At 34.2% G+C, this 22,599-nt stretch overlaps 1 protein-coding gene across 2 annotated transcripts; it reads left to right on the plus strand.

Moving 5' to 3' along the window:
* Positions 1-1,740: 1,740 nt before the first annotated feature.
* Positions 1,741-17,442, plus strand: LOC133181222 (demethylmenaquinone methyltransferase-like). Of its 2 annotated transcripts, XM_061315758.1 has the most exons (3): positions 13,716-13,848; positions 16,424-16,651; positions 16,952-17,442. In XM_061315758.1, exons 1-3 carry the CDS (start codon positions 13,732-13,734, stop codon positions 17,435-17,437), a joined length of 831 nt encoding a protein of 276 aa, XP_061171742.1. In that variant the 5' UTR covers positions 13,716-13,731; the 3' UTR covers positions 17,438-17,442. The 2 variants fall into 2 exon arrangements, with proteins under 2 accessions (XP_061171743.1, XP_061171742.1); XM_061315759.1 differs by lacking the exons at positions 13,716-13,848; positions 16,424-16,651 and adding an exon at positions 1,741-1,967.
* The last annotated feature ends 5,157 nt before the right edge of the window (positions 17,443-22,599 follow it).

A 22,599-nucleotide genomic window follows, 5' to 3' on the forward strand; every position in this document is an offset into this window, starting at 1 on the left:
AAAGTTGTACATAGAAATATATAGGAAAATATCTTTAAAAATCTTCTTCTTAAGAACAGCAAAGCCATGATCAGTCATATTTATATGGAAGCATCCTCAGGTAGTGTAGATTCAAGTTTGTTCAAATCATGACACCCCCCCCCCCCCCCCGGGGATAGGATGGGGCCACAATAGGGGATCAAAGTTTTTCATAAGAGTATATAGAAAAACCTTTAAAAACTTCTTCTCAAGATCAGCAAAGCCATGATTGGTCATATTTATATGGAAGCATCCTCAGGTAGTGTAGATTCAAGTTTGTTCAAATCATGACCCCCGGAGGTAGGGTGGGGCCACAATGAGTGATCAAAGTTTACAGAGTAATATATAGGAAAAATCTTTTTCTCAAGAACAGAAAAGCCATGATTAGTCAAATTGATATGGAGGCATCCTTGGGGAGTGTTGAATGAAATTTGCTCAAATGAGGGTTCCCGGGGGTAGGGTGGGCCACAATGGGGGATCAAATTTTTACAGATGAATATATGGGATAAAAATCTTCTGCTCAAGAACAGCAAAGCCATTTGTTATATTGATATGAAAACATCATCAGGTAGTTTGAAATTCACCCCCCCCCCCCCCAAACTGAACTGATTTTTGGTTTTTTTCCTAGCCAATGTGCTCAGGTGAGCGATGTGGCCCATGGGCCTCTTGTTGTTTCTATCAATATAGTTAAAATTTGTCCAACCGATTACATGGTACCGTTTTTTTTTTTAAAGAAACAACCTTTGACTAGATGAAAAGATAAAGATTTGAATGCTAAAAAAAATTTGACTGGGCTGTTACTGAGAAAAATGATATTTAAAATTTTCATTTTTCATACTCCGTTTGTTTCAGTGGAACTGGTAAACATTTTGAAGAAGGGACTCTTGTAACAATATTTCGCCCCTTTCCCCTCATACACAAGTACAACCATGATATTTGATGGGGGAAAATTGGCTCTGGGGAAAATCACACTCTATTACACAGAGTAAGATTTCCTCCCGGAAAATTGAATCTGGTGTGGGATTTCCGTAGGAGAAGTTCTACTCTAGAGTCATTTTTACGTGGGGGAAATCGTACTCTAGAGCCTATTTTCCGGGGGTTCCTACTCTAGAGCAAGTTTTCCGGGGAGAAAGATTTTAGAGGGGAAAGCCTACTCTACAAGACCTGTTCCGGTATTTGTAAGTTTGTAAGAGTAAAAGACAATATTTGCCAAACTCCGATCTGAAAATTGATTTCTTTTCCAACAAAATACAGATCAAATTCGAATCCAATCTTGAAACGTTTTCATCTGAATTCAATTTTGAGGATATATATGGACTACAGGGGTGCAGATTGTATTCTGAGTATTGGATTGACCATGAGCTAAACCTCGACCTAAAAATGTATTTCCAAAGAAATACTGGTAACCAACTTCAAATCAAATCTGGATATGTTTCAATTTTAATTATTTTCTAAGGAAATATTACTTTTTATTGTAACTCTCCTTTCTGTTTGTTTTAACTGTCTATTCTTTTGGGGATAAAAAACTGTCCATTCTTAAAAAGAATGGACAGTTTTCCAAAAAGAATGGACACTTAAAGGTACCTTAATGGATTGTTTGAGGAGTTAGATCAACAATAAGTTTTAGAATGGACAACAAAAGCAAAGGTCTACGCCACAATCATGTTTTAAGGAGTAAAAGAAAGTACCAACATGTAATTCTAATTTTTTCATATCTACAGGACATGGATATTCTGGACGCTGGGTGCGGGACCGGAAACTACGCAAGTTATTTTTTGGATCACGAACCCCACAGTTTATCTCTTGTTGACGCCAGTGAAGGGATGCTTAACGTGGCTAGAGAGAAACTGCTGTCCACATCTCAGAAGACCGAGCTTTGCTTCAAAACAGGAGTGCTTCCGAATATCCCGTTTGAAGATAATTCTTTTGACAGTGTTATGATAAATTTGGTATATGAAAATTGTTTTCTTTAATTACCATATAAGGTTGTCTTTATTCATTCATTCTAGTTTTCAATTTAAAAAAAAATTATTGATGTCCGTTATCGGTTCCCTAACTGTCCGACAGTCTTTCCCCCTAAATTTTGTTGAACATCATATCGCTATATATCTGTTACCCCGACTCCGCAGTTTAAAACTATTCCAGTTTTTATTTGTAGTACATGATATGGCTCTCTATTCCCCCAATTGTCCTGCAGTCCGTTTATTGCTATTTGTTACCCATTGCCGTTCTTTCAAAACACTTTAGTGTTAAGCTTTTTTATCCCTGGCATTTTACTTTAAAGGATGAGCTTTAAAACAAAATATCAATAAGATTCCGCATACATGTAACATTGCTTACAGCTATTGCAAAAATATTAGATATTTCAGAAAAAATCAGTGCTCCCTTTTTCCCCATGAGATTACGACCCTTTTACTTGCCGAGAAATGCGATTTGAATTAACCCCCCCCCCTTTAAAAAAAAGGAGAGGAGAAATTTGTGCTAGTTTTAATACAGCGGAGTTGGAGGGGATAAAGTAACGCACTTGTGTGTGTATGGGTGTTTGGGCTGGTTTGTCCTTGTGTGTGTAACGGAAGTGACGTAATTTGCATTGGGATCGATGTCGAATGCTGCCTTGTTTATAGATATGCTTTTTTGCGAGGGGATGCTCCGCTTTGTGGTGCCCGTGTTACAGCCGTTTTTGGAAATTTTTCGTAGATACATGTCTTTGCCTTGTTATTTGATTGGCTTCTGGTAGAAAATAAGGATGTAATGGAGAGCAACATCTGTAATTGCTGATAGGTGTATTTTGTGCAGTTTTGGAACTTTAATTTTGCTTTGCTGTTAATTTGAATGATTTGCATAACTGAAAAGAGAGAGAGAGAGAGAGGGAGGGAGGGAGAGAGAGAGAGGGAGGGAGAGAGGAGTCAACTATCTAACATTATTTGTATGCAAAAAAATCATTAAAGAAATGTTTTTTCTCAAACTTGAATATTATTTTATAATATGTGCCACTAAAACTTACTCTTATATATTGATACAATTTTCATAAAAATGCAGTTATTGTTTAAATACTAATTTTCTTTATTAGGTACTGCATCACTTAGAGGAAAATGCTGATGGAAAATCGTATCCAAACATAGCTGACACATTAAAAGAAGTCTATCGAGTCTTAAAACCAAGAGGTTTCTTAGCTGTAACCACTATGACCCCTGAGCAGGTAGAGAGCAGTTGGTTTCTTCATTTAGTCCCAAGGCGCTTTAAACAATACGCACTAAAATTCCCATATCATAAGCAGATGAAGGAGATGTTGACCAAAGCTGGGTTAACACTTAAGGTGGCTTACAACACCTTAACAACAGATTATCACCCTGGACACGACAATTTGGAGGGACCGTTACAAGAAGAATGGAGGAATGATGTATCATTCTGGGCCACGTGTTCCGAGACCGAAATTCAAGACACGGTAGAGAGAGTGCAGAAAATGAAGGAGGAGGGAACTCTGCGCGACTTTTATAACAATCACGAGAAAACACACATCTTCGGAGCACTGCAGATTCTTGCTGCACAAAAATAAAATTTATTTCTGAACTACATTTTCATAGTGTCCCTCGTCAATACAGAGGGCATACAAACAGCTAAAGGGCTTTGTTTCATTGGATATGAAAGGATGACTGCACTTAAGGACATGCGAAATTTGCGACAAAATAAACTTTCAAAACAAGCATTTCTCTTTTCATTGCAAGAATGATCAACATCCAATCTACAACTTTATGTAATTACGTTTAATAAAAGTGTGTATTTACGAAATTCGAATCTGTTTTCAAAGGCAGGGGTCATCACAATTTTTTGAAACTCCGTTCGATAATGAGGACGCCCTCTTTTTTACTGACTTTATACATAGTCAGCGCATGTTTGTGTATCGTTCCACGTTTAACAGTAGTTGTATATTTGCATAAATAAGAATGTGTTAAAAGGAGATTAATAGACAAACATGCGCTCATGGTTAAAAAGAGAAAAAAACTGCTTCTACTTACATTCGCTCTCTGTGCTGTAACCAAGGATTGTGATATGTTGAATATTATAATTCACCACGTGATTTCTTACTTCAGGTAACTTGTGAATACTTAATTCCGTCACGTGACTAAGGTAGCATGTTTTGTGCTAACTAGGACATTGTGTTCGAACACGTAAAGTCATCTGGCATTGATATAAAATCTGCTTTAATTACATCGACGTGCTCATATTGTTAATTTCGTTTTGAAACCTTTGTCAGAAGTGTATTTGTGCCATACAGAATGGAGAGAGAGATTGGAAAGAGTGATCACGTTCTTTTTTTCCAAACATGTCATTGTTATTTATCAAGTCTAATTTTAGACTTATTCTTACAATGTTAGCTCCACCTCTCATACATATCTAATGTTCAATCAAGGGCAGGTAAGTGTAAATTCATTATATTTGGAAAGCAGTAAGGACAAAAAACATTGAATCATTTTATTGTATCACAGTCTAAAATCATTTCAAGATTTAAATTTGGTTCCAAATTGACAGGATTCTTTCATAAACATACAAAAGTGAAATAAGGTTTAGATATAAAAGCAATAGAAGCAACCGAAAAGGACCCAATACAGGCGTTAAGTGCAGTCATCCTTTGTCATAAGAGAAAAATCAAAAGGAGATAAAATCACATCAGCTGGGTACTCATTGTCATGATCGGGCAAACGAAAAAATCTGTAGGCAATTCAGTGTTTAAATAATGGCCTAACAATTAGTATGAAAAACTCAGTCAGCATTCGACTTAATGATAATTTCTACAAATTGTTATTTTTTTAATATTTTATGTAATCAAATTCAATTTCGATTTGTTTGATTTTGTAAGGTAATACCATATCCTTATCAACAAATTACTTGCTAATTTATTATCATTGGTATCATTGTTATGCTTTTTAAAGATAATTTTGCTTGTAAATTCCAAATAAGTTGAAAAGTAAATTTTATACTAAATCTAAGTGTCATAGTATATATGTTATAGCTAACTTGCTTATTATATCTTTCTTTGTTTGAGAGAAATATGTTTTAAGGTAACAGATCCATACTCGAAATAAAAGATATCAGAGTCTGACACATGAAATATGGAGACAACGAACAGTATTCAAGCTCAAAGTCCATTCAGAGAATACAAATCGGGAGCAGAGCAAACACAGACCTCCAAAAACATTAGAGGTTGGATCAGGTGCCATGGAGGAGTGAGCATCCCCTGCCGACTGGTCACACCCGCCGTGTGCTCCTTGTCATGATCGGGAAAACGGATAAATCCGTAGTCATTTCAGAGTGTAAATAATGGCCTAACAATCAGTATAACAACATATACCGAGCTGCGTTTGAAGTATCATGAAAGTAAATAAAATTATTTTTTTAAAACAAGTATGACAACATTGTAAAATTGCTCAAGTGAAATTCTATATAAGACAATTGTGTTACGTGTCGCTTTTCTTCGAGATAAGGTGACGAAGTTACGGTATAATAACCAGTTTTAGAAGAGAAATTATTCGGATTATAACGTCTTGCTTTACATACAATATTTGAAATTATGAATCCCGAAGGGAAAAAAGTACGATTCCCGTTTCAGCGGGTAATAGCTAACTTATTTTCCCGACCCCCCCCCCCTTGAATCCGCCACTGCTACACTGTGGGCTTGAAAGATTCCCAACAATATCGACATTGTCATTGCTACCATATGGAAAGTGCCTAGTTTTCAAATCCAGTGATGATAAACAAGATGACTTTTCTATCGTCAATTTCCTTTATTTACGTAGCAATATACCACTACCACCTGCATTTGGAGTTTATGTGTCTCCCAGTTGATTCGATACGCAAAAGCGTGCTCTACGCGTGCTCTCAATTGACAAATAAGTTGATGAAACAAGAATATTAACAGTCTCGTTTAAAGTCAACATTTCGCAAATTCTATGATCGATACGATGACCTTGTCAGCAAACTTTTTAATACAATTTATCATTATGAAGTCGAATGTTGAATGACGTTTTTTTTATTCAAATTGTTAGGCCATTATTTTCACTGAATTGTGTACAGATTTTTCTGTTTGCCCGAACATGACAAGGAGCACACGGCGGGTGTGACCAATCGACAGGGGATGCTTACTCCTCCATGGCACGTGATCCCACCTAGCTCTGATGTTTTTAGAGGTCCGTGTTTGCTCTGCTCCAAATTGTATTGTTTCAATGGACTTTTGAGCTTGATTACTGTTCGCTGTCTTCAAATTTCACCAAATACTAGTAGCTATTTAAAATTTTCAATTTCATTAGAACAGCGTTAAACCAATAAAAACAATGTTTCTGATATCTAGGAACCATCACCGTTTAACGTTTTAATGTTGCTTTATTCCAGCTTTATACACATTAATCCTAGCAGGCACATACGCACATGTATCACCGTATCTGAAATTGGGGGTAGGGAGGTAACTTATCTGAAAAAATGTCACGCCAAAGAAAAAAAAGAGATAGGCAAATTATCCGAAAATCCTATTTGGGGGATAAATTAAAATGATCTCATTTTAAAAGTTTTTAATTCAATTCAATACCTGGTTTTAATTTTGTTTCTTGCAGGTTCAACCATCCTCACAAAGTCAAGGGTCTAGGGTCACGAGTGAATTCAGGACTCCTGACATTGTAAGGAAGAATTCCATAAAACATAATTTTATCATAATGAAAAAGGTGATGATAACGACCAGTGATTGATCTCGTTAGCACTATATATAATTTGAGAACAGTACCCCCCCCACCCTAGACACCTGAGGTGGAACCAAGTGCCTAGGAGTAGTAAGCATCCCTTGTCGACCAGCCAACCCGGACACCGTCACCCCCCCCTCCCCCCCCCCCCCGTACTGATCTAGTAAAATGGTATCAAATAAATGGCCTAACAATTGGTACATATATGGAACATGTCAGTCGATATGACCTAACAATGGCTGTATTTGCAACCACGGATTGCTGACTGTAAAAGAGATTGTTGAAAGAACTTTTATACGAACTCCCAGTACTGTATTAATTTGCATACAAAAGTCAAGATGTAGTTTTTCAACATATTCACCTTTATGGATTCCCCAGATTTCTGATGCATAATCAACAATACCTCCAACATAGCAATTAAAAAGTGATGATAAAGTTACATGGTTAACTTAGTGGCACATCCCTGAATTTTTTTTTTTTTAAAAGCAAACAGTGCTTTTTTTACCCTGGTCAGACAGTTGTTTTCCGCCATTGCAAATTTATCATTATGAAAAATAATCCCCAAGTATGTAAATTGTTCAACAATTTCCAGAGCATCAATACCAATAAACCATTTTTCGCTAGATTTGATCTTTTTCCTCATTAACTTAGACGTTAATAGTCAACTAACTACTTCAGCTGTTCCTTTGTCAACTTCCCTCATTCCACTGTCACCTTTCCTATACATGGTGTTTATTTGTTCAAGCAAATTCGGTACACAAGTGCAGACTGTGAGAACTATCAATTTATAAACGAGGCAGATCTGAGAACTATCAAAGTTTAAACAAGGCAGGTAGTGAAAAACTTGTATGCTGATTTTACAGGGCGTTCAATGTAGCTTTTTACGTAAGGTACCTCATTTACAAATGGTTGTTTTCCAACACAAAATTTTGAAGTAAATATATTAGTCAGTGATAATTGTATTATTAGAAATTGTTATGAATTGCTAATATCATGCACAAAAAAATGGGTTTTTCATCTGAAGAAATGCTGAAATGAACTTGGTTTTAGTGAAGTTTGGGGTAAGCAACAAATTAATACAGCTACTTTTAAAGTTATTAAACAAAGGATTTTGGATCAGGCTAAACAAGAAATATTTGCTAAAATTGAAAGTTCGTAGAAATGCTCTTTATAAATATCTACTTGATGGATTCTACCTACAGTATTATTTAAGAAAATCAATACCTGCTAAGTTTAAAAAATTTGCATCTAAATTAAGATTATCCTCACACCTTTTAGCCATTGAAACTGGGAGATAATTATAATAAAACAATCAAAGCCCACAGGAAATGTTTTTCATGCCAAAATTGTGTTGAGAGTAAATATCATTTTATATTAGTATATCCGATATATCCAGATTACTGTAGCAAATTTATATAAAAACAACATGTGTTTGTGAAACACTGATGCCCCCGTATGGCAGCTTATGGGGAAGATTAAAGTTGCTCAAAGGCAAGTCAAACTCCAAGAGATCAAAAATGTTGTTACCAAAAGAAAGGGACCTGTGTCAATGGATATACCTAGTAAATATGAAAGCCCAAGCACCAACCATTGAAAAGTGATAGTGAAGGTAAATATTTTCTTGATAGTGGGTCAACTCCAAGGTCAAGGTAATCGTCAAAATTAAGTATGCAGGTGAAGACTTTATAATAAGAAATATACATGCAAAACCTTGGTCATAACTTTTAAACAGTTAGTACTAGGGCTTTCAAATTTCACAGCTATATTCCTTTGGATACCAACAATTTTGACCTTGACCTTGGAGTTTTGAAAAACTTTAACCTTGGCCATAACTTTTGAACAGTTGGTGCTAGGGCTTTTATATTTTGCATGTGTATTTCTTATGACAAGGTCTTCCACTGCGTATCATTAATTTTGACCCTTTGACCTTGGTGTTTGACCCACTTTTAGAAAATATTAACCTTGACCATAACTGTTGAATGTTTGGTGCTTGGGCTTTCATATTTACCTGGTTTATCCATTGGCACAAGTCCTTTCTTTTGATAACAACATTTTTAATCTCTTGATCTTGACCTTGGAATTTGATTTGAATTTGAGAAACTTTAACCTTCGCCATAAGCTGTCATACGGGGACATCAGTGTTTCACAAAATAAATCTTGTTTTCTTCCCTCCCCCCCCCCCCTCAATTTTGATTGTATGTAAACATTGTTCTCCTGTTTGTTACCTACTTCTGTAACGTACCTGTATTATACTGTAAATACTGATAAGCTGTTAAGCTAAAAGTAATAATGCATTAGTTCTTTGAAAATCTTCTTCTCTATTCCTGGGTATTATTGAAACAAATTAAATACATAGTTATGATAATCAAGGATGCCTCTTTCAAAATTGTGAAATTCGTGGCCCCTGGATCAGGGGTTCTGGTGTTAGGGCGGGACTCTATTGATTATAAAGTGAAAATGTTTTAATTTTTTAAAAAATCTTTTTCTCTGCACCTGGGTATTATTTAAACAAACTAAGTACATTGTTATGATAAGCAAGGATGCCTCTTCCAAAATTGTGAAATTCATGGCCCCAGGGACAGGAGTTCTGGTGCTAGGGCGGGGCTATATAGATCCTATAGTGAAGGTGAATTATTTCTTTGAAAATCTTCTTCTCTGCCCCTGGGTATTGTTTAAACAGACTAAAGTACATTGTTATGATACGCAAGGATGCCTCTTCCAAAATTGTGAATTTTATGACCCCAGGTTTAAGGGTTCGGGGGGGGGGGGGGCTTCTATTGATTATAAAGTGAAAAAGCAAAATTTCTTTGAAAATATTCTTTTCTTCTTCTGGTTAAAAAAGCAAAGAAGCTAAGTGTATAGTTATGATGAGCAAGTGTGCTTCTTCCAGAGTAGTGAATTTCATGACCCCTGGGTCAGATGTGCTGGTGTGAGGGTGGGGCTCTTGTTAATCTGAAAATGCATTAATTCTATTAAATAATCCTGTTTGCTCCTTAGTGTTAAGCAGATAAACAAAGTAATTAGTTATGATGAGCAAACATATGGTCCCAGGGTCAGAAGCTCTGGTGTTTCGGGGGGGGGGGGGGCTCTATTGATAATATAGTGAATCTGTAGTAAAAATGCATTATTTATTTAAAAATCTTCTCCGCACCTGGGCATATCTGAGGCAAACAGAGTAAAAGTTTTTATAAGGAAGGAATTTTTACCAGATTTTTGAACATCTGGACCATTTGGTCAAGTGTTCTTGTCCTGGCCAGGGCTCTATTAGTTTGTATTCTACTGAGAGGAGTTATTCCCCTTTTCCATTTACTTTTGATAATTTATCACTGTAAATAATGTACTTGAAAGGTAAATAGAATAAGAGAATTATGCAAAAACTTTTATTGCATAATACAAAAAGTACTTTCATAGTTTTAATGATCAGATAGACTTGTAAGTAGTAGATAAATAAAAATGAGACAAAAATAACTTGTCTTATTAAATATTCATCAAAGACCAAGAGAGGCCAATGTAAGAGATTTCAACAAAGGATTAAAATAGTACAGAAGCATTGATAATTTGTTAAAATACTGTATGGTGATAGTGTTAAATGGGGAACAGATTAGAACCTAATTTCTGAACTGTTAATGAATATTAAGACCAATTATTTTGTTGATCATGATCACCCTATCTTTCTTGCTTTTGGGCAACAAAGCTTCACCTTTCAGTTCATTTTATACTCTATGCATCCTTTAAATTGTTGTATCATACTCAGGTGATCATTAAGGCACTTGGGCCTCTTGTTTAATGTTGATTATGTTTACAGTTTACTTGTGGTCTAAGTATTTAAGGAATCACTGACTAGTTAGTAGAGTGTGCCAGGGAGTTGGAAACGTGGGATAATTTGCATAACGGGCGAAGCCCGTTATGCATAAATTATCCCACGTTTCCAGCTGTCGTTGATGTCCCTGGCATACTCTACTAACTAGACAGTGATTCCTTATATTTCCATTTCATTGTGAAATAAAATTGTAAATTTAGATTTTAAAAATGTAGACTAATATTTCCATTTCTATTTGTTTTCTCTGTGATAACTCTTTGAATGTTAGGAGAGTTGAAAATTTCTTGGCTTTGTATTTCTTCATTAGTTTTTTTCTGACATAAGTCCTATTAAGTGAAAAGTTAACAGATGCTCGACTGTCTCTGTAAACTTCAACTCTGCAGCCGAGATCATTCGGCAAAACTCGGCTGATTCCGTCACCTTTGTGATATGTAAGATGAAGTACATGTACGAATCAGCCGAGGTGTTACCGAGTGCTGCCGAGATAGAAAGACAATGCAAAACAAAGGAGAAAAGAATAAGTACAAGCTGTAAAGCTTGCATGCAATAAGGATCATTTCTGTTAACAATGAAAATATAGAAACTTTTTTTGGTAATTGCTTTAAAAAAAAAAAAAAAAACTAGCATGTTAATTACTGCCAATTTCCACTGTTCGTTTTGTCATATTTTTTTTACGATTGAAAATCTTGAAAAATTGTTAAGTCGTACGAAAATTAGAGCATCAGAAAATTATCTCCCATGCCTTGAACAGCATTTCAACCAATGAAATAATTGAAAATTTTCTCATCATGCAATTTCTACCAATCACAAAAGAGAGGAAGTGCATAGTCCGAAGACTGTAATATACTTCAACTCTGTATACCGTCTTCCAAGGAAGACGGTAATTAGGCCTTCTTAGCTCCTGACCTTTCGCTTGGCGAAATATGCATTCCGGTAGAATGATCAAGAAATCAACTCAACTAACTTTCAAAGAGTTATCACAGAGAAAACAAATAAAAATGGAAATATATTTATATCAATACATCTTTACAAAAAAATTATTAAATTCTTAATTCAGTCAGCAAATATACAGGACATAATTGCCGGAGTTACTTTTATCCTGGATACTTACTTTCTTTTTATAAATTCTGGAAATGAATGTCGGAAGTGTTAATAAAAAAAGCTGATTTTTGAGATGCAAAAATGAAAAAAAAGGATATATTTTTAATTTATTTTTTTTATCATGCTAAAATAAACCTCAATTATCATTTTAAATCTTATCCTCTCCTTACCATTGCTTACTGCATCATAAAATCAAATAGAATATAAACGATAACTTATATTATCTGATATATTACATGTATTTTGCGGCAACCGATCATGAATTATATCTTTACGTATCGAACAGATGAATAAATATTTTTCAGTCTTCCTAAGTCGGTTCATTACACAAATAATTATTTGCAATCTAAAATAATTACGAGTCTAACTCTGTTTCGAAAATATCAATTCCTAAATATTTTTCCAGTTTTTTTTTTTATGAAGAATCGTGCATTTGCATTATACAATCGTGATCGTTCGTGTATCGTGTAGAATCGTGTGCTTGAAGGATCCTTCGTGTAACAGGTTTTATAAAAACATTTTTGCGTTGTTGTGTTAATCGTTTGTGTACATGTAACGTAATCGTTCGTGTTTGTTGTCAACAATAACGATGCAGCCGCTGTACAGTAGAGAATATATATATATATATATATATATATATATATATATATATATATATATATATATATATATATATATATATATATATATATATATATATATATATATAGGGGACGACCATTTGATTCTGAAGGGGGAAGGGGGTATTATTTATTTTCATGTCAGTTAAGGGCAGATTATATATTTCCAAAATGATCAAGGAAAAATAATCCAAAACTCTATTTCGCGAGGGGATGCCAGCTGTGGACGTTTAATTTCAACATTTTCGAAGGAAGAACACCCCCCCCCCCCCCCGAATCAAATGGACGTCCCCCTTAGTGTCTTTAAATATTTTTCGTGTTGAGAGAACAAACTAAGCTGGTATAACTATTTTTTGATCCAATTGAACCTAGGCAACAGATTGTTTCAGAGGAAAGTGACAACCATTCTTTGACATACATGTGTACATATGTGATCAATTGATAGAATTTACTGGGGGCCGAAACTCAAGAGGGTCAAAACTCAAGAGGGTCAAATGGGTTTAAGGTCGAGAACACTCGATGACCATGTGTTGTTTAGCAGTGTACAAATTCGGACTGGTCAACTATTGTTCAAATTGGGATCCTAGCTTTATCGATTTCTGTGGTATCTCGTTCTTAAGAATTTTGTTTCAAATTCCAGGGTAAAATTATAAGAACATATAATAGTAAATACATGCATGTAGAATGATGGGGTGGGGAACATTTGATGTTAATTTAGTCTTGGGTTAGGCGGTACAGGTGTGTCATGAGCTGGAAAGTGAAAGTAGAGTTTTAATGGTACTTTTTAAAAAAACCCTCCCATATGTTAATTCTGTGTAGCGAAGGTTGAAAAATAGGTAAACCTATCCAAACTAAACTATTTTTAAAATAAATTTCTTAAATGCAATAAGATTTAGATATGTTTTTAAATGTGATCATATTTAATTTAATGTGATTAGACACATTTCTTTTCTTTTTTCTCTCAAAGGCGGATTTCTTGTTTCTTGATTTAATTGGTCTTAACTATGAAAATAATGACACATAATCCAGCGCGGAAAAATAAATATCAGGACCAGTCGATTTCCTTCACATAAAGACATGTATAATGATGATAATAGGTTCTCATTTATATGCGGGGGTCTGTGTTTTCTAAAGGGGGGGGGGGGTCCAAGGTAATACTTTACTTTTGTTTGATAACTGAGAAAATCCGTGCATGTGTTATTAAATTGAATATTTCCAATAGCCACTTTTGTATTCTCCGTTAGCAAGCCCCTGTGATCTAGGAAACAATTTCTGTAAGCGTAAAAATAGCTCTCTGTGTACATTCTAGGCCTATGTAGTTAAAAATTTTCCAGTCCTCAAAAGTAAATCATTCCAATTTTAAGATGTTGAGGAATTTTTTTTATATCTTTCTTTTAAGATTTTTTTTAGAAATTAGTCCACAAGTCAGTCATTAGCTTTGACAATGAGTTATATAACACAATACAACGAAGTTTGTAAGACGTACGACACAAGAAGACGAGCATCTGATGCCTTTGTCCTCAAATCCCTGATGGAGGATTTTACTGGAAAGAACGTTCATGTAAGACACTATATATATATACTGAAAAGAAATGGAAAGCAGGGAAAACTTTTGAAGGAAATTATATGCTATTTTTTGGAGGTATTTTCCAGTACTGTTATCTAATATTTAAACCCATCTTTAATCAACAAGTTACCAGAATCTCATTTGATTTTGACGGATAATTCATGAATTACTGAAATTCGTATAACGTACGAACCAAAAATGAAAATAAAAATTTTCAGTATCTCCCTCGCGCGTACATCTGCCACAATCTTGATTCTCCTCTGCATAGAGTTCATTTATCTTTTGCATATGAATATTTATTCAACCCTTCCAACAGGGCAGCCCCTAGTTGGTCGAGATTAGCTGGGCTATACCGACGCCTTATATCCCTAGCCTCCAGTTTCGATTAGAAAAAGATAGAATTTACGGACGCCAGTTGATTTGGTAAATGTGAATATTAATTTACGAGAAAGTCTTGACAAACTCAGGCGTACGAACACACGTGCACGAGTGTGAGTATCATCAACGTAAAATTGACAAGCTCACAGATTAAAATAGGGCGATGGGTTTCTTTCAGTCTAGAGTGAATGTAATGCTTACGATTGCTTGCTGTATTAAAATCGGTTTCAGTGGTAATACCGTGGCGATTACACAGGTGGTAAGATGAAAAGCCCCATTTTCCTATGACGTTGTAACGCGCCAACGTCACCGTTACGGTTGGTTGGAAACCATTTCTGTTCCTCTTTGACAGCGGATAAAATGTTATATGGTGGAAAAATTAATAACAAACTGCAAAGCAACAGATTGTTGCCTTTGTCTTCTAGATCTAATGGAACTTCCGTCAGCCGTACCATGATTACAAGAAATTCATATTGACTGTAAATGTGGAAAAAAAACGATATGTATACCTCCAGTCCATCAGTAGTAGTACTACAAAATCTGTAAACATACCTGACATCATCAATTTGCACGTGTTTTTGGCTTTTTTTTTTTTTTTTTTTTTTTACCAATTTTGAACACCGACTTCAGTGCACAGTAACCAAAATTTACCTCTGACCAATTTTCGTAATTTTGGGCCACTCTGTCAAAAATATTTCGCATACATGTACATGTATTATGTCCCTAAGTCTCATTTTCCTTTCAGTGTTTACACACACCCACCCACACACACACACATATATATATATATATATATATATATATATATATATATATATATATATATATATATATATATATATATATATATATATATATATATATATATATATATATCTCAAAAGTTGATATCATGTAATTTTTATATGACCTTCAACAGTGTAAGGATAATAAAAACCTTATTCCGCTCATTTAAAAGGAAAAATCAGTCCTACATCTAGAAATGATGTAATTTTTCTATTCAACACGAAACTTTTACGACTACATTTTCAAGCTTATGCACAGGATAAATGACACATGCGACATGAGTGCACGTGACATGCACTCATTTTATTGACACACAAACATACTCGGAAAAGCAGACAAGAAGATATGTACCGGTGCTGTAAAGTACGATTTTCCCCCATAGCCAGCTTTCCCCCCGAAATCTCTAGAATAGGATTTCCCCCGAGAGGAAATCTCACACTAGAGTCAAATTCCCTCCTCTTTGAAATTCTTTCTCAGAGTAGGTTTCCCCCTGTTTTATCAATGCTTAAATCATATCAGAAATGTTTGGCTAAAGGTTTATATGAAAGTCAACTGATTCTTTTATCGGAATATGAGTGTTTCGACTCAAGAATTGTCGAATTAAGTATGAAATCTTAAAATATGTACATGTAGTTCAAATCTTTGAGTCTCAACCCAAAATTTTAACTCATGGGAAATTGTAAAATTAGTCACTCGAAAAATTGTAAGACTCGATGTCTCAAGACCCTCTCTCGGCGCAGCGGTACGTGTTTGCTTTTAGATTTATATCGGGTTACTTTATGTGATAATTTGCTTGCCCTCTAAAGGCCCAGTATTTCATCTATGGATCCATCCTTTTTACAAAGAGTTTGTGAGAAAATTCTAAAAGTTATGTTACTGATAGGTTCCACATGCCATTCTGTTAGCATTAAAAATCGAGTATTTCTTCAAACAGTGAAAATGCTAAAACCATAAATTAAACAATACAAGAAACACTGCTTTGGCAAGCCGAAGCATAACTATGTCCCCTATATCCCAGCGATTTAATACTGGATTTGAAAGCAGAGAGCAAATGCTAGTTCTCTCTGAATGTGGTCTGGGGTTTCCATAGGGGAGATCCTACTTTAGAGTCATTTTTCCGGGGGGGGGGGGGTTAGATGGGAAAGCCCACTCTATAAGACTGGTATGCATGTACTCGCATTTATAAACGTGCAAGCAACCCTATTTTGTTTCAAGTTTGACGAAGGCAGAAACAGTCTTCGAAACGTTTTACTGTCCCATGCGAACGCTGAGCAAACGCAAGGAGCCAAAATGTGAACATTGGACAAACGCAAATAACAGTCTGAATATGGAGTAGTTAGAACAAGGCAGGGATTGTATGCAACATGTACATGTATTTCTAAATTCTAATTTTTCACATTGGCAGGACATGGATATTCTGGACGCTGGGTGCGGGACCGGAAACTACTCGCGTTATTTTCTGGATTACGAACCCCACAGTTTATCTCTTGTTGACGCCAGTGAAGGGATGCTTAACGTGGCAAGAGAGAAACTGCTGTCCAAATCTCAGAAGACCGAGCTTTGCTTTAAAACAGGAGTGCTTCCGAATATCCCGTTTGAAGATAATTCTTTTGATAGTGTTATGATGAATATGGTACTTGGACTTTGTTTTGTTTGTCTTTATTTTCTTATTCACGCCATTGTACGTCAAAAGGATGCCTTAATCAATATTCGATTTTCTTAATATACTGCTTAAAATTTATTTTTGAAATAAAAGCTATTTTTTTATCATTCTTTGAGATAACGACTATGTACTTGGCGATTTGTTATGCCCCCTTTAAAACTGGTAATTTTTTCTCAGACCTTTGTCCTTTATTTAATACAAATGCCCTGATAATTGATACGATCTTCACTATTATAAAATACGCTTGTATTTTTTCTACTGTTATATCAGGTACTGCATCATTTAGAGAAAAATCCTGATGGAAAATCGTATCCAAACACAGCTGAAACATTGAAAGAAGTTTATCGTGTTTTAAAACCAAGAGGTGTGTTGACTGTTATTACTTTGACCCCTGAGCAGGTAGAGGCCCACTGGTTTGGCCATTTGGTTCCAGGACCCTTGAAACAATACGCAAAGAAATTCCCATATCATAAGCAGATGAAGGAGATGTTGACCAATGCTGGGTTAACACTTAAGGTGGCTTACAACACCTTAACAACAGATTATCACCCTGGACACGACAATTTGGAGGGACCCTTACAAGAAGAATGGAGGAATGGTATATCATTTTGGGACACGTGCTCTGAGACAGAAATTCAAGACATGGTACAGAGAGTGAAGAAAATGAAGGAGGAGGGAACTCTGCGCGACTTTTATAACAATCACGAGAAAACACACATCTTCGGGGCGCTTCAAATTCTTGCCGCTCAAAAATAAAAGCTATAGTTTGTCGATGAGTATACATTGTAATATACTCTCTGAATTTAAATTAATCGATATATTGTATTTTGGCATTTTTGCTAATGAGTTACTCAGAAAGAACACAAATTATGTTTAAATTTATATATAATTTATTTTAGTATTATCCAATTGTTTTTGGTTTTTTAGGGCTGTATATTGTGTATTCGGAATAATTTGATGATAATCCTTGTGAAAATTCATCTGTCAATAAATTCTACGATGTACTCATAATTGGTCATTGGTCTGCAATAAATGTTAAAATTTTCATTTATTTCGTTTTTGTACGTGGGGTAATTGTAGGAATTAAGCAACTGAATGTTGTTTTGTTTTATTTTTATCCTTTAAGTTTTTATACCCCACACAACTAGTTGCGGAGGATATAATGTTTCTGACCTTCCGTCAGTCATCATTTCGTCCGTAACTTTGTAGTTAATAAAAGCATACTGTCTGACTCCATTTCATTTTTTCGGGTTATGCCCCCTTTTAATCTTAAAAGTTAGAAAAGAATTTTACCAAATCAACCGTACTGAGGGAACCAATGAGATTGCTTCGAGGTCACCTGACGGTCAGTGCTTTTAGGTTACTTTGTTTACAAAGACGTGCATCTTCATCTCTCTTTTAGTATCATTTACCTTTATTCTGATTTTTTGAAATGTATTATTAAGACTTGTGAGAAAGCTGCAGAAAAACATCTACTGAACTTTTTCCAAACAATGGCATAATTTCTGTATTTCACGCTCCGCAAGGCACTTCATCATTACCCAATTCTGGTTTGGAGAACACTTCCTCATTGACGTTCCTCAATAATATATAATTTTTCCTAATAATTTGTCATTGAAGTATTTCTACTTTAACAAGTTTCCTCGCAAAAAATTGAGGCACCTTACCAGGCATTTGTGGAAGGTAACGGAGGATGGTGTTTCCTATATAATCCTTTTGGAAAAGACTTGAATTGCTTATATAACAATTTTTTAGTCTTCATTTTTAAAAGATATTTTAAAAACAGTTTAGAAATAGCAAGATAACAATAATTATAAATATTTTTGGTAAATTACAGAGAGACTAAAAGCAAATATTTGAGGAACGTGTCGTCTGACCTTAACAGGTCAAGACCACTAGATTTTTTGACGTCAGCATAAATTTGCATGTAAATTACAGTAGCATCGTTATTCTTTACAATTCTATCGTGTCCTATCGTGCGTTTATCCTATCGTATCGTGCGTGTATCCTGTCGTATCGTGCGTGTATCCTATCGTATCGTGTTTTCCGTTTATCAGGTTTTGCGTTTTCTATCGTGTTTTCCGTTTATCAGGTTTTGCGTTTATCGTGAAGATCGTTTATCAGGTTCTATCGTGTATCGTGTTTTGCGTTTATCGTGTGCATTCGGAAACCCTCGCTTTTTACCTTTACCTTGAAAAGAAACACCCGAGATATTTCGAGTTCATCTTTCGTTTTGTTAATTTATTTAGGATTAATCTAACTGTTGAACAAAAAGAGAAATTAATACTCTAACTCTTGTATATTTTTTAAAGAAAATAAAATAAATAAATAAATAAATAAATAAATAAATAAATAAATAAATAAATAAATAAATAAATAAATAAATAAATAAATAAATAAATAAATAAATAAATAAACGTCAAGTACCGTCACCAAGCAGAGAGCATAAATCGAAAGTCAAATTCTATTTTGTACATGAAATAATCGATCTACTATTTGAATCATTCGTTTTTTTTTTTTTCTAAATTTGTCAATATGTAAGAAATATTTTTGTTAAAGATAAAATATTATAATCCCTTTACACATTCAGAGTCACAAAAGCGAGACCTTTATGAACTTCGTTTTGACAATTATAGAAAAATAAAACATTAGGTATGTGTGCAAAAAATAAATTATTAATAAACAAAAAAAAAAAAAAACAGTATCTTTATTAAGGCTATCATTTTATCAATAACGGAAACATAAATTTTGTCTTTGCGCGCAAGTTTTGTTGTTCCTTTGTATTATTATTTTTCTCTGATAAGTGTATATTATAACATAGATGTTTAATTTGCCATTCATATTTAACTACTGCATTTAGAAGATGTAAAAAATAAATATACAAAACCAAATAAATTTCTATTATACATCTTACCTACTTCGGCGCGGAGATGAAGTAATATACATTTGTATATCGTAACTTAGTGACAGGTGGAAGCGCTCCCGTGACAATAGAACTGACACCTAACTGCCTAATCCGTACACTGTCTTCTTGTCAAGTCAAGACACCCCCCCCCCTTTCTCCTACATGACCGGCCCGTGTGTATTCAACGTAGACATACCTGAACTATAGCTCTCACCTGGTGTCAAGTATTTATCTTGAACCCTACTGGGTTTCAGTGAAATGCATCTACTTATTTTCTGGATATTGTTCATAATTTTTATGAACAACACTTAATTAACAATTAAAGATTTTATACTAAGAAAATTGGTAAATGTACACTTCCGTTACAGATTAAAAATTGAATAATTGAATCAAATAAAATATAGGCGAGGTTTGTCCTCCAAACTCCGTTGATTTAGTTCATTTGTATATTTTTATGTAATTTTTATAGGTTAACAGTCATAAACATGATTGGTGTGATCAAATAAAAAAAAATGCGCTTGCGGTACTTCTGGATCTTAGGGTTTTCTGTGTTGTCTGTCGTTGTTACATGTAAAGGCGTCTCAAAGATACATGAAAAAAAATCGCCCGGTTCTGCGGTGATACACAAGACTGGTAAATACCTTGTATTTAATTTATTCGTGTTTATCGATTGCAAATAATACGTGACTATATTGAAGAATTCAATATATTTTTATTTTATTTTATTTTATTTTATTTTTTGGCTTTTTGAATCGGATTTTTTTTTAGGGGGGGGGGTGTTATGGACCCCCTCTTCCCCGCTGACTATGCCTCAAATGGGGTTAAGACTTTCATAATTTACAAAGTTTTGTCTAATTTTTGCCGATGTCGTCCTATATAAGATAAGTTTTGTAACAATTATTACAAAGTCTAATAGCAATAATTGACAATTATTCAATCCGAAAATCCACTTGTCAAATTGTGGAAATCGATTTATTATTTATTTTTTGTGTGTGTTCTAATATGTTGTAAACGAGTGTACGTAACCATTCAATGTTATTTAATACAAAGATTAAGTACCCAATAAATATATTCATATACATTGTAAGCTTAGTTTACACGTATCTATAGTAGATACAAATTCTGTTATTGTAAATGCTTATACATGTAACACAAGCACGCTAAGAAAGCAATATCATTTCTTCGGGGGCGGCCGGGGGGAGGGGTGGGGTCTAAAAAGAAATGTTTTAAAAAGCAAACAAAAATGGCTTAAGACATAATTATTGTCGATGGGCAATATTATATAAGCATTATATTACTACTGTATACTACACATGCTGGTACACTGTAACATTTTTTTTATTTATACAACTGCATGCTCCCTTCTAGCTTAATCTTACAGGCCTATAAAAATACCAAAATAAATACAAAAGAATGGAAATGCGATATTTTTTTTCGGATAATAGATAATGACAGATCTAGTGACGTTTACTAATTTTATTAAATTCGATTTTTTTCGCAGGTCTCCTTCCTCATATATACATATACAATATATGTACTTGGAATGTACTTGGAATATGTAAATAATTTCTATGTACACGGGATATGTGTGACATATACATGTATATCTATATATAGGAGAGATTAATTATTCACAGTCCAGTGCACGGTCTGTCTCAATGCAACTAGCAATTTCAGCAATTTTAAAACGTAAAAAATTAATTAATTTATATAAAATATAAATCAAATTCGTAAAAACTTGGAGGAGAAAGCAGTAACCTTAAAATAATTATAACAATAACTTTTCAATCCCCCCCCCCCAAATTATGACTAGTATTTTTTTTTTTTTTTTTTTTTTTTTTTTTTGTAAGATTTGAATTATTAAATACAAACAATTAAAGGCGATTTTGGATACTTCGCAGACTTCTAGCAAAAGATATTGAATCCAAATATTTCATTTTTTTTTTTACATGTTTTTCCGTAAAAATAATCAATGTTTATATGAATTTCATAAGGTTTTATTTGTTAAAATAATGAATATATTTATAGCGTTTCGTGAATTTATTGCACTTGGGTGTAAAACTTCGCTTGTCTACGAACTCAAAACTCAAATTTAACGATTCGAAGGAATTTCGACATTTGTATAATTACACAAAAAAATCGCCTAATTTCCATCATAGAGTGGAATTATTCTTAAAATAATTACAGTTTGAATTTGAAGACGATCAATTTTATTGACAAAAACACCATATCTTTTACAAAGCATAATTACTTCAAATGTTTTATCATGATAAATTTAAAATGTTTTATCATTTCGATTTGCGGCTTTGTAAGTAATTAAAATTATCATACTATAGTATATGAAAAAGAAAACTTTTCGTCTTGTCAAAAAACGTTTCGCATTTTGAATCAATCCTATCAGGTTTTGCGTTTATCCTATCGTGAAGATCGTTTATCAGGTCTATCGTGTTTTGCGTTTATCGTATTTTGCGTTTATCGTGTTTTGCGTTTATCCTATCGTGCGTGTATCCTATCGTATCGTGCGTGTATCCTATCGTATCGTGTATCCTGTAAAGAATAACGATGCGGGTACTGTACTTTACCCACTGATGAATGAGTCGCAATGCATTATGGGCTACTACAAGTACTTAGTTTTGTTGAAAAGAAAGGGCAACTTGAATTGTCCCTTGGAAACTCATTTTCAATTCTTTTTTGAGATTTATGAACAGAAATATTAAAAATGATGTATAATCTTTCATTTCTATGCTCACATTTACAAAATTTGATTTATGAAGCCTTATATCAACTTAAAATACATCGGCCTAAACCATTGTTCAGGAGACGTAGGTGCTATCGTGTCGATAAAGCATTGAGAGTTTTTTTTTTTCATGTGATATACGTGTACATAGTTTTAAACAGCAGTACAAGGTGCGCAGTTATTATTTAACCCCTCAATATTTTCAAAATGTTTTATGTACATGCAAACGTCAAAGCGTTTACTAGTAAGGAATTTGAAGCAACTATTAATCATCTA

This window comes from Saccostrea echinata, unplaced genomic scaffold (genome assembly GCF_033153115.1).
Source record: "Saccostrea echinata isolate AGI-Se365-2 ecotype Australia unplaced genomic scaffold, CSIRO_AGI_Sech_v1 ptg000008l, whole genome shotgun sequence".
Lineage (NCBI taxonomy): Eukaryota > Metazoa > Mollusca > Bivalvia > Ostreida > Ostreidae > Saccostrea > Saccostrea echinata.

Coding starts and splice junctions, on each gene's coding strand:
- LOC133181222 (XM_061315758.1), top strand. CDS start 13,732: ATGAGTTATATAACACAATACAACGAAGTTTGTAAGACGTACGACACA. Junction 13,849..16,423: donor TTACTGGAAAGAACGTTCAT/GTAAGACACTAT, acceptor TCACATTGGCAG/GACATGGATATTCTGGACGC. Junction 16,652..16,951: donor ATAGTGTTATGATGAATATG/GTACTTGGACTT, acceptor CTGTTATATCAG/GTACTGCATCATTTAGAGAA.